Source organism: Salvelinus alpinus, chromosome 3, assembly GCF_045679555.1.
Source record: "Salvelinus alpinus chromosome 3, SLU_Salpinus.1, whole genome shotgun sequence".
NCBI classification, from domain to species: domain Eukaryota; kingdom Metazoa; phylum Chordata; class Actinopteri; order Salmoniformes; family Salmonidae; genus Salvelinus; species Salvelinus alpinus.
The window spans coordinates 25,301,649-25,317,014 of record NC_092088.1 but is presented as its reverse complement, the minus strand read 5'-3'; the positions used below and the strand labels follow the sequence as shown (position 1 = coordinate 25,317,014).

The 15,366-nt window shown below is 43.1% G+C and overlaps 1 protein-coding gene across 1 annotated transcript; it reads right to left on the bottom strand.

Annotated features, from left to right (window-relative positions):
• Positions 1 to 1,908: 1,908 nt before the first annotated feature.
• On the bottom strand, positions 1,909 to 14,708 carry atp6v0cb (ATPase H+ transporting V0 subunit cb). The gene is made up of 3 exons (XM_071392251.1): positions 14,359 to 14,708; positions 3,331 to 3,514; positions 1,909 to 3,035 (listed from the first exon to the last, which is right to left on the bottom strand). The coding sequence occupies exons 1-3, from the start codon at positions 14,429 to 14,431 to the stop codon at positions 2,831 to 2,833; spliced, it is 462 nt and encodes a 153-aa protein (XP_071248352.1). The 5' UTR covers positions 14,432 to 14,708; the 3' UTR covers positions 1,909 to 2,830.
• Positions 14,709 to 15,366: the final 658 nt, after the last annotated feature.

Below are 15,366 nucleotides of genomic sequence, written 5' to 3'. Positions count from 1 at the left end.
CTGGCTGCCAGCAGACATTTAGGTTATGGTAAACGGACAGCTGAACATTCTCTGTCTAGACAGCCATAAATCCGATTACTAAATTCTGTTCCACTATAGACAAACTTCAATTAACTTGATTAGATTTTTCCGTTCTAAGCAGCCAAGTCACCAATTAATTACCCAAATGCTATGTTTGAGCATATGAGTGCGTTTCTGTCTTCATGAGGAAACGCACCAGAAAGACGAACGGCTGGAAACTGCGGGTGACAGCGGTCTGTTAGTGATAAACTTCTGGGTTTTGACGAACGGCAGCGATTCAACATGTAAGATTGTCGGTAAACTGAAATTGACAGCCGATCTTCGGGTCAGAGGCTAGTTTATGTACACCGTCAGTTTCTCTGGTGTGTTTCCTCTAAATAAAATAATCTTTGATCATTTTGGGAAGTATGGCAAAATTTGATGATGCTTTACAGCAACTAGCATGATTTCAAACATACTATTTATCACAGAAAGAGACAAAACAATCCATTAAAGGATTTCTAATTACACTGGACAGAAATATAAGCGCAACATGTAAAGTGTTGGTCCCATGTTTCATTAGCTGAAAAAAATAAATACCAGAAATGTTCCAAAAGCACAAAAAGGTTATTTATTTCACATTTGTTTACATCCCTGTTAGTGAGCATTTCTCCTTTGCCAAGATAATCCATATCAAGAAACTGACTAAACGCCATGATCATTACACAGGGGATAATAAAAGGCCACTTTGAAATGTACAGTTTTGTCACACAACACAATGCCAGTTGTCTCAAGTTTGGAGTATGCAATTGGCATGCGACTGCAGGTGTCCACCAGAACTGTTGCCAAAAAATTTAATGTTCATTTCTTTACCATAACCTGCCTCCAAACATTGTTTTAAAGAATTTGGCAAAAGGTTCAACCGGCCTCACAACCGCAGACCACGTGTAACCAGCCCAGGACCTCATTTGAGACCAGCCACCTGGACAGCTGATGAAACTGGGTTAGCACAACCGAAATATTTCTGCACAAACTGTCTGAAACCGGCTCAGGGAAGCTCATCTCCGTGCCCTTCGTCTTGACCCGACGTCAGTGTGCAAATGCTCACCGGAGCAGTGTGCGCTTCACAGATGAATTCCGATTTCAAATCTACTGGACAGGTGGCGGACAGCGTATGGCGTCGTGTGGGCGAGCGGTTTGCTGATGTCAACGTTGTGAACGGAGTGTCCCATGGTGGTGGGGTTATGGTATGGGCAGGCATAAACTATGGACAACAAACACAATTGCATTTGATCTATGGCAATTTGAATGCACAGAAATACCGTGACGAGATCCTGAGGCCCATTGTCGTGCCATTCATCTGCCGCACGGCCCCATGTCGCAAGGATCTGAATGCTGAAAATGTCCTAGTTCTTCCATGGCCTGCATACTCACCCGACATGTCAGCCATTGAACATGTTTGGGATGCTCTGGATTGATGTGTACAACAGCGTGTTCTAGTTCCCACCCATATCCAGCAACTTCTCAGCCATTGAAGCGTGGGACAACGTTCCACAGGGCACAATGAACTATGCAAAGGAGAGTTTGTATTTTTTTAACTAGAGGAATCGGTTTCCCCAGTCATGTGAAATCCTTAGATTAGTGCCTATGGACTTTCAATTGACCAATTCTTATATGAACTAACTCAGTAAAATATTTTTAATTGCATGTTGCATCTATATTTTTGTTCAGTGTAGCTTATGAGTTACAATTAACCATCACCTTTAAAATAACCCAAATCAAGGAAATCACCTGTGATACTTCAGTGACATTTCTACACTAAAACATGGCTACCTATTTGAATTACACGATGGCACAGTGAGTATGGCACAGTGAGTATGGCGACGTACAAGGAATTTGACCAAAAACCATAGCTCCATGCACGTTTAATGGGAGAGTTGTGGTGAGAATGCATACATCTACAGATGAGGTGGATGAAGAAGCTGGAGATGACAGTTTTGGAAATTACACGTGAGACCCAACACGGGGCACACACACACCTTTAATGCAATCAAAACAGCGGTACTACAGGAAAACATTGAAGTGTTTCAAGAATGTTTGTAATGATTAAACTACACAATTACACACAACTCCCACTCCACCAGCCACACACTAAAGGCAATCTTAACTTTAAACCAAGTACGTTAATACATCCAGAGGAATTCCAACCACTTATCACAATTAACCCACAGTGCATTAAATCTATAGATATTTGTATGCATGTATATATCTTCTAGGGAATTTAACATTTTTGCTCCATTTAAAAACAGATTCATTGAACAATTCTTTATAAATAAAGCCAGTGGAAAAACAAAAAACAAAGCTAAGTCCATACAATTCTCTTTACAAATAGATCCCCATAGACAACACAGAAATCATGTGAACTCCCAAATTAATGCAGGAGAATAAAAACGCAGTGGGGCCCTTTGGTGAGCGCTCTAAGACGAGGCAGAAACCAGCAAGAAACCTGGCACACCTGAACGTCGTTAAACCAGTGGGGGGGAGAATCTCCATACATTTACACACACACACAGGACTGACAAATCACTACATTGCGCATTTACAAGAAGTTTGACTATCAAATCTGGACTGTACACATTGTAGAGATAAGACCATATTTACGGAGCCATTTTTAATGATGTAATTATTTTCCACGTTCGTCTCTTTTTTTAAACTTTCTCATACATTTTCTTCCTTTTTTTATTTTTATTTTTTTAACATTTTATTTCTGGTTTTACTCTTTTCTCCAGCAGCAACATATAGGACAGATTTTGGTGGAGAAGTTGGTGGTTTATTTCGTGGACAGGATGAGGGCCACAATGAGACCGTAGAGTCCGAGGACCTCGGCGAAGATCAAGATGAGGATCATGCCCACAAAAAGCCGGGGCTGCTGGGCCGTTCCCCTAACGCCCGCGTCACCTACGATGCCGATGGCAAAGCCAGCTGCCAGCCCGCTCAAGCCCACACTCAGGCCTGCACCCAGGTGGAGGAAACTCCTACAGCAGAGAGAAGATTACAATAGGATCAATACAATCGACAGGGTTACTATGTGATACAGAATGAACAATGACAAAAGCAAGCAGAGATGTTTTCAATAAGACATTTGGCAAAAAGCAAAAATTTCCACAGTTTATAGATTTGATCTTACGTCAATGTCAGGCGTTATGGATTGACGGACTAGTTGCCTCCCAGCCTGTTCTAAGTTCCTCACATTGTAGTATTAGGAAAGAGGAAATGCAACTCGAGCCCATTTCTAGACGTAAGAGATGTCATGAGATGGGTTAGGCTTACTTGTAGAGGGTGACCTTCTCGGAGATGTTGTTGGCAATGAGCACCGCTACTACCAGGCCGTAGATGGCTATGATACCCGCCATGACCACGGGGATGATGGACTTCATGATGAGCTCCGGCCTCATCACGGACATGGCAGCGATCCCTGTGCCACTCTTAGCCGTCCCATAGGCTGCTCCTAAGGCTGGTGGAGGGGAAAGGAGGTAGAGCGTATTAGATCCATAGGAGATAGAATACATAGTGTTTTACTTCATTCTGTGATTAGATCAATGTACAAATACAGTAGAATACAGGGTTGAGCAACATGAGGAACTGAAATTGAAGATCATAATGTAATCCGTTTCTGTTCCCTTTACAAACAAGGTCAACATGGCTACAGCTGGGAAATTCTGCTTGTGTATTATGGAAATTACCAGCATCATGTTTCCCCCCCCAAAATAGCACCTTGCCACTGATGTGCGACTGCAGTTCTCAAACCAGCCATTCCCCTTTACAGCTACGGTTCAGGCTAATTCTACTCACCTCAACCCATAGCTCCCAACAGGGAATGGAGCTCAGTTTAACCCCTTTCATGGCTCTGTGCCAGAGCTGCAGTGTTCTAAATCACTCCGCCTCCCTGCCTGAAAAACACTCATTAGGCTCTCCACACAGGAAGCTTCTGACGTCAGAGGACAGCAGGATGCCACATCCCTCCAGAGGCAACCAGCAGCAGCACAGAAGGGACACAAACCAGCACCAGCCGCAATCATAGAAATTGAGTCTATTCATTCTATTTCTATGACAGCACTAACCGGTAGGGTCCCAGCAGAACGCAGTCAGCACAGACAGGCGGCGCGTGACGACAGACCATGAGGCAGAGAGCCATATGGACATTTCACTACTACTACAATGGTGCATCTAAAAAAAATACTGCAAGATTGGGAAAGTAGATAAATTACCTAAATCTCAGAGTCAAGACAAACTCATGGATACAATGTGTCTCTGCATGCTGTTGAGTGACGTTAGCATATCATTAGCTTAGCACAATTGCTGGAAGTCTGCCAGCGCAGTAGCCAGCTCCTCAAAAGCTGGGTGGTTGGTAATTTAGTCTTACAAAGCAACCAACATTTTATAAATTTCACTGATAATCATAAAAACAAGATTCTATCCACTCCGTCATTCTTTCCCCTTTGTAGCATAGAGATCGCAACAACGCATCCATCTCAATGGCACTGGCCGTGCCCTCACAGACGCCATAATATGACAGACAACATTGTGACCTCTATACATCTCTATGCGACAACGGGAAAGAACGAGGAAGTGGATATAATCTCTAGAGAGTGGAGGAAGTGGCTGGCCAATCCTTAAAATGTGCGCATGGCGGTCAGCCACCTGTCAGGCCACTACTCCCTCTACATTCACTTATTCATCAAGACTGACGCCGTCGATGCAAGGTTTAATCACTCAGGCCATATAGAGAAGAGTTGTTCAGCCCCTGAGTACGAGTGACTTAAAGTGGATGCTGTCTGGACCTACAGTGAGGGAAAAAAGTATTTGATCCCCTGCTGATTTTGTACGTTTGCCCACTGACAAAGAAATTATCAGTCTATAATTTTAATGGTAGGTTTATTTGAACAGTGAGAGACAGAATAACAACAAAAATATCCAGAAAAATGCATGTCAAAAATGTTATAAATTGATTTGCATTTTAATGAGGGAAATAAGTATTTGACCCCTTCTCAATCAAAAAAGATTTCTGGCTCCCAGGTGTCTTTCATACAGGTAACGAACGGAGATTAGGAGCACACTCTTAAAGGGAGTGCTCCTAATCTCAGTTTCTTACCTGTATAAAAGATACCTGTCCACAGAAGCAATCAATCAATCAGATTCCAAACTCTCCACCATGGCCAAGACCAAAGAGCTCTCCAAGGATGTCAGGGACAAGATTGTAGACCTACACAAGGCTGGAATTGGCTACAAGACCATCGCCAAGCAGCTTGGTGAGAAGGTGACAACAGTTTCTGTGATTATTCGCAAATGGAAGAAACACAAAAGAACTGTCAATCTCCCTCAGCCTGGGGCTCCATGCAAGATCTCACCTCGTGGAGTTGCAATGATCATGAGAACGGTGAGGAATCAGCCCAGAACTACACAGGAGGATCTTGTCAATGATCTCAAGGCAGCTGGGACCATAGTCATCAAGAAAACAATTGGTAACACACTATGCCGTGAAGGACTGAAATCCTGCAGCGCCCGCAAGGTCCCCCTGCTCAAGAAAGCACATATACATGCCCGTCTGAAGTTTGCCAATGAACATCTGAATGATTCAGAGGACAACTGGGTGAACGTGTTGTGGTCAGATGAGACCAAAATGGAGTTCTTTGGCATCAACCCAACTTGCCGTGTTTGGAGGAGGAGGAATGCTGCCTATGACCCCAAGAAACCATCCCCACCGTCAAACATGGAGGTGGAAACATTATGCTTTGGGGGTGTTTTTCTGCTAAAGGGACAGGACAACTTCACCGCATCAAAGGGACGATGGACGGGGCCATGTACCGTCAAATCTTGGGTGAAAACCTCCTTCCCTCAGCCAGGGTATTGAAAATGGGTCGTGGATGGGTATTCCAGCATGACAATGACCCAAAACACACGGCCAAGGCAACAAAGGAGTGGCTCAAGAAGAAGCACATTAAGGTCCTGGAGTGGCCTAGCCAGTCTCCAGACCTAAATCCCATAGAAAATCTGTGGAGGGAGCTGAAGGTTCGAGTTGCCAAACGTCAGCCTCGAAACCTTAATGACTTGAAGAAGATCTGCAAAGAGGAGTGGGACAAAATCCCTCCTGAGATGTGTGCAAACCTGGTGGCCAACTACAAGAAACGTCTGACCTCTGTGATTGCCAACAAGGGTTTTGCCACCAAGTACTAAGTCATGTTTTGCAGAGGGGTCAAATACTTATTTCCCTCATTAAAATGCAAATCAATTCATAACATTTTTGACATGCGTTTTTCTGGATTTTTTTGTTGATATTCTGTCTCTCACTGTTCAAATAAACCTACCATTAAAATTATAGACTGATCATTTCTTTGTCAGTGGGCAAACGTACAAAATCAGCAGGGGATCAAATACTTTTTTCCCTCACTGTACATCTCTGATAGCAGAGCGAGGCATTCAGTCGTGTTCAGAATTTGTCAAACCATTGAACCAATTTACAAAATTTGAAAAGTCAGGCAGTGCCGCACACTAGTCCATTTCTAAGACAAAGTAGTACCAATACCCAAATGCATTTACTGCATATTGGTTTCGAGTTTCCCCATCAAATGTGTCTTGGCGATTGGTTTTACGAAATAGCCAAGCACTTCTCAATCTCACTTGAGGGAAGTCTTTCGACAGAAGGGCTTTATGTTACAACAGCACCTCAGAGACCAAGACAAGACCACTTCCAACCGCTGAACGGTTCTATACAGTAGATCATTTCATGCCACAACCACTAAAGCACCATCTTGCAGCTCCCACTCTGACGTGGTGTATGGTAAATGTAATGACTTCCGTGTTGAAGCACAATTACCCTCTCCAAACAGCTGTCCCTTATGCCCGCTCTTTGATAAAGGAAGACCAACACAACCGTAGCTCGAGAGACTATACCCACCAGTGTTGTGTTCAGTAGAGAAATAGTTGCGTGAAATTAGAAAATTAGTCAACTACAATCAGTGTTCCAATTGGGCATTGGATTTTTTTTTTTTGCCATGGTGTGCTTTACTGAACACGACCCAGATCTACAGGTAGCCTAGTGGTTAGAGCGTTGGACCGAAAGGTTGCAAGAACGAATCACAAAGCTGACGAGGTAAAAATCTGTCGTTCTGCCCCTGAAGGCAGTTAACCCACTGTTCCTAGGCCGTCATTGAAATGAAGAATGTGTTCATTTAACTAGGCAAGTCAGTTAAGGTAAAATTTAAAAAAAAAATGTAAATAAACATGCAGAGCGTGTTTAGGTTAGTGGAGACAAGGTCCCATGGCTTTATTCTCTGAAGATTAAATGTTGAGTTTGAGGACTGCTGCAATGGGTGGCATGAGAGGCAGAACCCCTGTGCTTAATCCTCTGCGGAGGTAAAGAGCTTTCATTTTTTTCTCCCCCCCCCCCAGATCACTCATTAACGTTACTACACTCAGATGCCTCAGATTGCTCTGCAACGTAAAGATACTGTGGAGACGGAAGTAATCAAACTGGTGTTCAGTGAAAAAGACGCTCAAACCCAAACAGGCCTTTAATATGAAGCATAATATAGCAAACTCTTAAACAGCAAATTAACTGTAAGCTACCTTGATGAAACCGTAGTGGACAGTATTGCAGTGAAGCCAGGGATATTGGCCAAGCATCTACATCTGCTATGCAATATAGCACCCATTTATTTAGCCAAAAAAATAAAATATATACTGGTGCGTCTAATTAAATATTTTGAGCGAACAATCCCTAAATTGTCTATAGACACTGAACAAATGTGGTGGAGCTGAATCCGGGTTTAGTAGTGATGTGAGGGATCAAATGGAGTTAATAAGACCATTAGAATAATGTACTCTCTACATGGTGTTATGGAAAAATAAAGCTACTCCTAAATCTATTGAACCAACCGACAGAAAATATGCCATTTGAGCAGTAATAGAACAAAACTAGACAACAAAAATGCTAGTAAATAATCAAAAAGATAAGCTTTGAGTAGGGACGACACAATCCACCTCAGTTAAAAATGAGGACTTTTGTACAACACCAGGCTTTTAGGAGATGTCTTAAATACACCAGTAGATGACGTGTTACCTTTTAGCCTTGATGTCTGCAATAGTCAAACATTTTAAAATTATGCTTATGCCCCTACTTTGGGCTATATAACGCACTATAAGTTCTGAAGTCAAGCATCTCCTCCAGTGCCATGAATAGGCTAGTAGTTAGGAGGGATAGGGTGTGCACTACTGATATAATGTGCAGTACAGCTCACTATGGTAGACTGGGTCAGCCAGTGCCATTGAAGGATATCGCTACCATGCTCGTCACAGCCTGTACAGACTACCAACCAAGAGCAGAGGCCTCAAGCAGTGAAGGCTGCAGACATAACAGCCCAAAACGCTACTAACCCGTTGATATGACGCAAGCTCAACTGAGGACGAGGAACTTGGAACAGCCACCGCCACTAGGGCTTGCACAATAACAGTACAACTGACCGTCATGAAAATAAAATAAGAGTACATTTTTTGGGGAACGAACATCTGACTGAAGACGGGACAGCCGGGTATTAGTGCAGTTAGTCAATTTCTGTGATGAAACTGTTGTCCCTTGCCGAAACGAGCAAGGTGCTGTAGAAAACGATGAATAGAATGGGCTTGGAACCGCTAACCCCGGCAATTCGACTGGGAAACCCATTACTCCAATTCCTTCTTTGCGCCTATGGTTACACTCGCAATGGCCGCCAGTCCACCCATTATGTCATCATTGACTTGAACGGGGACACCCAATCTCCTTCTATGGCAGCACATGGAAAGGAGAAAATCTGCATATGCTATTCGAACGGTTATTATGGACCGGTCATTTGGCTGGCCAATTATAGTCATCCAAAATTCCATGATCGTCAGAGCCCTATGCAGCGATCTCAGTTTATCACCAGAAAGTAACACGTCGTTTAATGAAATCTAGCCACAACAACCAGTTATCAAATTATTAGGCTATCGATTGTTAAAATTCTACAGTACAACTCAGGTGATGTTTTAAGGCTGTTCATGATGCCTCTGTTACAAGTGAGACTTCTAACCAATATTTTGGATTCCATCATGGTGCTTCCACCGTGCCAAAGCAGACCCTTCACACTTTCAGTTAAGACATGAAAGAATATAACTGGGAACGGCAACAGTGAAATAAGTGTGAGACGGTCTTCAGAGGCTGCTACATGCATTTAGAAATGATCATGAAGCACAATATAGGCAATGGTTTACAAACACACAAACCATTAGATCAAAAAATAATTTAAAATCGATAAAAATGGCTATTTACATATTGTTTCTCAATTTCAAGTATGGTGGTGCAGACACCACAAGATGGCAGGCTCACATTTCCTGTAGGATATAAACCTTGTAAGATGCTTAATGCTGCTGGGCCATCATCACCGGTGTCCCTAATCAGCCCCCTCCACTGGGTGCCTGCGCCACCCACCAGCAGCCCTCTCAGCTGGCTAATTCCCCATCTGTCACTCCTTCCCACCCAGCCCGTCACAGATCACGCCCACTGCCAGCTACAGGGGCTACCCGCGCTGCCCTGTGCCGTCACTATCCATAGGAGCGCAGAGTCAGCACTAAACATGTATACGACTCCAGCTAGGTTAGCCTCTAGCCAGTGTGTTTCCTACATACCTACACATATTGGCTATGATGGTCTATTTTAGTGCAATCAGTTTCCACATGTATGGAGTGTTGACAGAAACATTAGGTGAGAGGGTCATACACCTGTCTGAACATTGGCAAGGGCTGCAAAAAGGAGTACAAGTAGACTTAATGCACTAAACAGGAGTAAAACTGAGGCCACCCTTTATTCACAAGTTATTACGGAACCATGTTTTCTATAGGCCATGGCTCCATTTCCAATACCAAAGCTGAACTACAATACAGCCAATAAGGCTAGAGTCACCAATTCCCTTTGGTTGTGGGAAGAAGAAAGAGAGAAAAAGGACAACATTTCCCCAAATATGAGCTGTCATACGCCTGCTCTCAATTGTGCAGTTAGGCCTAAATGGTTAAGATGCTGGTTATTACTCAATACAACTGCCCAGGTTGACAGACAGGTGGCATGATGCCACCCCACCACACAGTAAAGGAGCCAATAGTACCACATACAGCCCTAACTGCTAGTAGCTGGAAGGTGACAGAAATTGAATTTTGGATGAAGGCAATACCCTCCAGCCACTAGCAGTTAGGGCTTTGACAGAAATTGAATTTTGGATGAAGGTAATTGGCCAGCCAAATGGTCTATGGAATAACCATTTGAATAGCAAACCATTTTCTCCTCTCTTCACTACATGTGCTGCCATTGAAATATAAATGGGCATTCCCATTCAAGTCAATGAAGGCTGCCATTGCGAGTGTACCCAGAAGGCGTAAAGAATGAAGTTAAAGCAGGAAGTAAAAGCAGGAAGTGGACACGTCAATAAGTGCTGTGACTTGTCATTGTCTTACGTCAGATGGCGTCACTGTGCTATCTGACTTGCAAGAACATCGATCGCCAGTGCAGTGACTTCATCAGCTGTTCATTCAACTCAACTAACTTTACAAAAAATACATTCCATTTTGTTTTATTTAACTAGGAAAGTCAGTTAAGAACAAATTCTTATTTAAAATGATGGCCAAACCCTAACGATGCTGGGCCAATTGTGCGCCGCCCTATGGGACTACCAATCACGGCCGGTTGTGATACAGCCTGGAATCGAACCAGGGTCTGAGATGCAGTGCCTTAGACCGCTGCGCCACTCGGGAGCCCCGAGCATGTTCTATTCATTACATTTCTGTGAGATGCATTGTGTGTGTGTGTGTTGGGGGGGGGGGGGTTGTTTAGGCAACCGAAGACTCATTTGTTGCTTGTTTCAGCAGGGCACAACAAAGTTATCACGTTGTGAAGAATCCATGATACAGCAGAAATGGACTCAACCGCACTAATGCCCGGCTGTCCTGTCTTCAGTCAGCTGTTAATAAATTAAAAAAACTCAGATATCTCTTATCTATATTATTTTAACGGTTAAGACTTATTACTTTCACAACGGTCTTCATCCATAACCATGTGCCAGCCCTACTAGCAGAAACTGCATGATTTAAAATCGCCACTAGGTCATGCCCTATATAACATGACAATTTAGCAGAAAGTCAATTTTTTCTAGAAAATGCTGCATAAGTCCAAAATCAGCTTTGCCACATGCAGCCTAAGCCGTGCTAAAAGAACACATTGTCGTTTGATAAAGGGCACAGAAACTTAATTATAAAAAGGAGAAACAGTACTTTGTGAAATAGTCTAATTAGTGTCTCCTTTTCACCTAATTCATCCCCGGATTTACTAAAGGCACATCTCAATAGGTGGTCCAGGTATCCTCATGATATGGCACAAGTGTGTGTGGGGGGGGTTCTCTGTTGTTCCCGCAAACAAGAGGAAGGCCGATAACAGAAGGCACCATCAGACCAACTAGTTGAATGGCCTACTCTTTGAAATTAAATAAAAATACAAGTGCTCAGAACATGTTTTTATCCTTAAATTTCTCTGGTACTTTTGTATACTTTCGTCAGTAGTTCTGAAAAAGCTCACGAGCCTTAAGTGGTCCCCGAAAATGGAGTACTACATCACCTACACTACATGACCAAAAGTATGTGGACACCTGCTTGTCAAACATCTCATTCCAAAAAATCATGGGCATTAATATGGAGTTGGTCCCCCCTTCGCTGCTTTAACCGCCTCCACTGTCCCGCAAATGCTTTCCACTAAATGTTGGAACATTGCTGCGGGGACTTGCTTCCATTCAGCCACAAGCTCATTTGAGAGGTCGGGCACTGATCTTGGGCTATTAGGCCTGGCTCAAAGACTGGGTTCCAATTCATCCCAAAGGTGATCGATGGGGTTGGGTTAGAGCTCTGTGCAGGCCAGTCTTGACAAACCATGTCAGTATGGACCTCGCTTTGGGCACGGGGGCATTGTCATGCTGAAACAGGAAAGGGCTTTCCCAAACTGATGCCACAAAGTTGGAAGCACAGAATCGTCTAGAATATCATTGTAACTAGGGCCTAGCCCGAACCACGAAAAACAGCCCCAGACCACTATTCCACCAAACTTTACAGTTGGCACTATGCATTGGGGCAGGTAGCGTTCTCCTGGCATCCGCCAAACCAAGATTCGTCCGTCGGCCTGCCAGATAGTGAGGCGTGATTCATCACTCAAGAGAACGTGTTTCCATTGCTCCAGAGTCCAATGGTTGCGAGCTTTACACCACTCCAGCCGAGGCTTTGCATTGTGCATGGTGATCTTAGGCTTGTGTGCGGCTGCTCGGCCATGGAAACCCATTTCATGAAGCTCCCGACGAACAGTTCTTGTCCTGACGTTGCTTCCAGAGGCAGTTTGGAACTCGGTACTGAGTGTTGCAACTGAGGACAGACAATCTTTACTTGCTACGCGCTTCAACGGTCCCGTTCTGTAAGGTTGTTGCTCCTAGACGTTTCCACTTCACATTAACTGCACTTGACCGGGGCAGCTCTAGCAGGGCAAAAAATTGACAAACTGACTTGTTGGAAAGGTGGCATCCTATGACGGTCCCTCATTGAAAGTCACTGAGCTCTTCAGTAAGGCCATTGCCAATGTTTGTCTATGGAGATTGCATGGCCGTGTGCTCGATTTTATACACCCTTCAGCAACGGGTGTGGCTGAACTAGCCGAAGCCACTAATTTGAAGGGGTGTCCACATACTTTTGTACTACATAATTGATATTTTGTACTACATCATTGATCTGTCTCGCTCTGCTGTGGGTGCAACGTGCATCTTGCTAGCTGTCACTCATATGGCGAGAGGTTGAAGCTCATTGGTTGAACTCGAATTGCTTGGGGGCTGGGCCCACGTTGGGGGGGAAAAAATGACATGACACAGCTTCCAGAAAAACTGTTGTTTTCAAACTAGAGATTGTGGCTAATTGAGGTGAGACAGTAATTCTGCATGTATGAGCTACACATTAACACATACAGATCATACCAGAAGTAGATAAAGTTCCGGAGCATGTCTAAATGTGTGTACATTACTGTATTAAGTGGCATATTGTTTTTCCACTGAAAAAAATGTAAAAAAGATGGCTGGAGTGCATGTTTAAACATAGATTCCTAATTTTGGCCTAGTGATAGTCCAAACCATGTATCTTGCAGTCAATGGCACAGTTGGTTGGTAATTGTATGCCGTTAGGAAGTATATTGTGCGAAATGCTTGAGTGAATGCACCAGACATAACAGGACAATAAAAAAAATCCAAAGACAATACATCACGTCCTCCCTGTTCTCATTTGTCATGAGAATGATCACTAGACAGTCGTTTCTACACCTTCACTTGGACCTGAGGCCATGTAGAACATGAGCCAGAGATCAAATTATTGCACTTAGTTGCCAATTTATCTTCTTAGACATGCAAATGTATCATAAATCTGATTAAATGTTATATATTAATCGTGTTTTAGTGGTAGATTGTTTATAGGTCTACACCACAAGTGCACTTCCTAAATCCTTTGCTACTTTAATATTCCAAATCACAAGTCCAATCATGTGATTGTCATGTGATATTGATGCAAATGCCATTTTCCTTGAATCTAAGGTGTCTCGTGCAGTTTATTTCCATTTCAATTATCTGAGGCCTATACACATGAATTGGTCCACAAGCGCCCAATCCCTATGCAGTAGCCTTTTAAATCACCCGAATTTACATGGAATTGTTCGTATGACGTGGAACAAACGATGGCATTCCATTCAATTGGTTGTCATCCCATGAGCGTGCTCCCCTGCTGGTTATGCCTAACGTTACATTTCACAAATCTATAACCAATTTGAGCTGGTATTCTTCATAGTATCAGTTGTATATACTCAACATCTGACACCGATGGTCAATATTCACCATCAATAGGTCTCCTGCTTTCATAATGACCAACTCGCCGAAGATACCAGTAACGTTACGCTCAAATCTGGTGGTGTCGTAGTGTGGCGCATGTCGCAAAGCTTAAAACTAAAAGCGCCTAAAATTGAGAAAGAATGAACTCACTTCAAATGCGTTGATTTGAAGGTGTGGTTACTGGTAATGACAGGACAAGTATATTACCTAACTAAAGTTCGTTAAAATGAATGTCAAATAACGTTACGTCAATGACAGTTTCTGCCTGGGCTCCTCTAACGTTAGCTGGTTTAAAGCAATAACGACAAATATGCTGTTAAAATTGACAAATTACACATACAATGTATAATTTAAATGCAGCTAGCTAATAAAGATAGTATTTGAATTGTGTGATAATTACCGCTGAAAACCATAGCCGCAGAGGCACCCATCACTGCGAAGAACGGAGAGTATTCGGGGCTTTCGGACGACATTCTTTCTCACACAGTAAACTAAATAATACAAAACGGCTATTGCTATGTTTCCCAATGGTTTAGGTACTAAACCTATCGAAGGCAACGGTCTTTAGATGTAAACTGGGAAAGGTACAAGAACACCTAGCTAACTAGCGATGTAAATGGACTAGTCACGAATCTTCAGATAAATACCCGGCGTAGCAGCAGCACAAAATGGCGAAGCGAAAAATGTCACCTGACTGGTCATATGGATAAAACCCATCATCAACTGTGTGTAGGGGAGGCGCTCACAAGTAACTCTAATAATAATTTACTGCAGCAAATCAAACATAATTACAATTACAACAACAAAAAATCAAACATAATTAAAATGACAAAAAACAATTGTATACATTTACGACTAAACTCATGCAAAGTAAATGGTTTATCTCCAGATTCTGTATTTAATTTTTTGAAGGTCATCCCCTATTTTAGTCTCTTTTGGTGTGCTCCGCTGCAGGCTTTGGTGGCGTTCGGTCGTCACTAGTTACCACAGCCACAAATGTCTAAACCCCGCATATTTCTACAATTTACCTTCTGAAAATCTGATTTTCAACATAACCTTACATTAGCAACACTGCTAAACTTATGCCTAACTTTAACATTAAATGACGACCAAAAGTGTGATAGAAATGTTGACTTTGTGGCTGTGGTAACTAGTGACAACCGTCGCGTTCCCATGCTCAGAAGTTGCATGCATCAACCAATGGTTGCATGCACGTCATCACTGGTGTCATCGACTGACAGACTGCTATAGCCTATGATGTGGTTAGCTGAAGCGTAAAATACCTATCCAGGCGTTGTCAAATCTGGCATACGTCAGCAACGCCTGGGCAGAGGAACGCGCCCTTTCCCTTTGCTATCTAGGCATTCACCCTCCTTCAGAATGAGGAATGAAATTAGTGGAAAAAGGG

What these genes read in the sequence shown, in the direction of transcription:
- atp6v0cb (XM_071392251.1), bottom strand. Translation starts at nt 14,431, where the DNA reads ATGTCGTCCGAAAGCCCCGAATACTCTCCGTTCTTCGCAGTGATGGGT. An exon ending in TGCGGCTATGGTTTTCAGCG is followed by an intron (nt 3,515 to 14,358) that starts GTAATTATCACA and finishes CCCCTCCACCAG; the next exon opens with CCTTAGGAGCAGCCTATGGG. An exon ending in GAGAAGGTCACCCTCTACAA is followed by an intron (nt 3,036 to 3,330) that starts GTAAGCCTAACC and finishes TCTCTGCTGTAG; the next exon opens with GAGTTTCCTCCACCTGGGTG.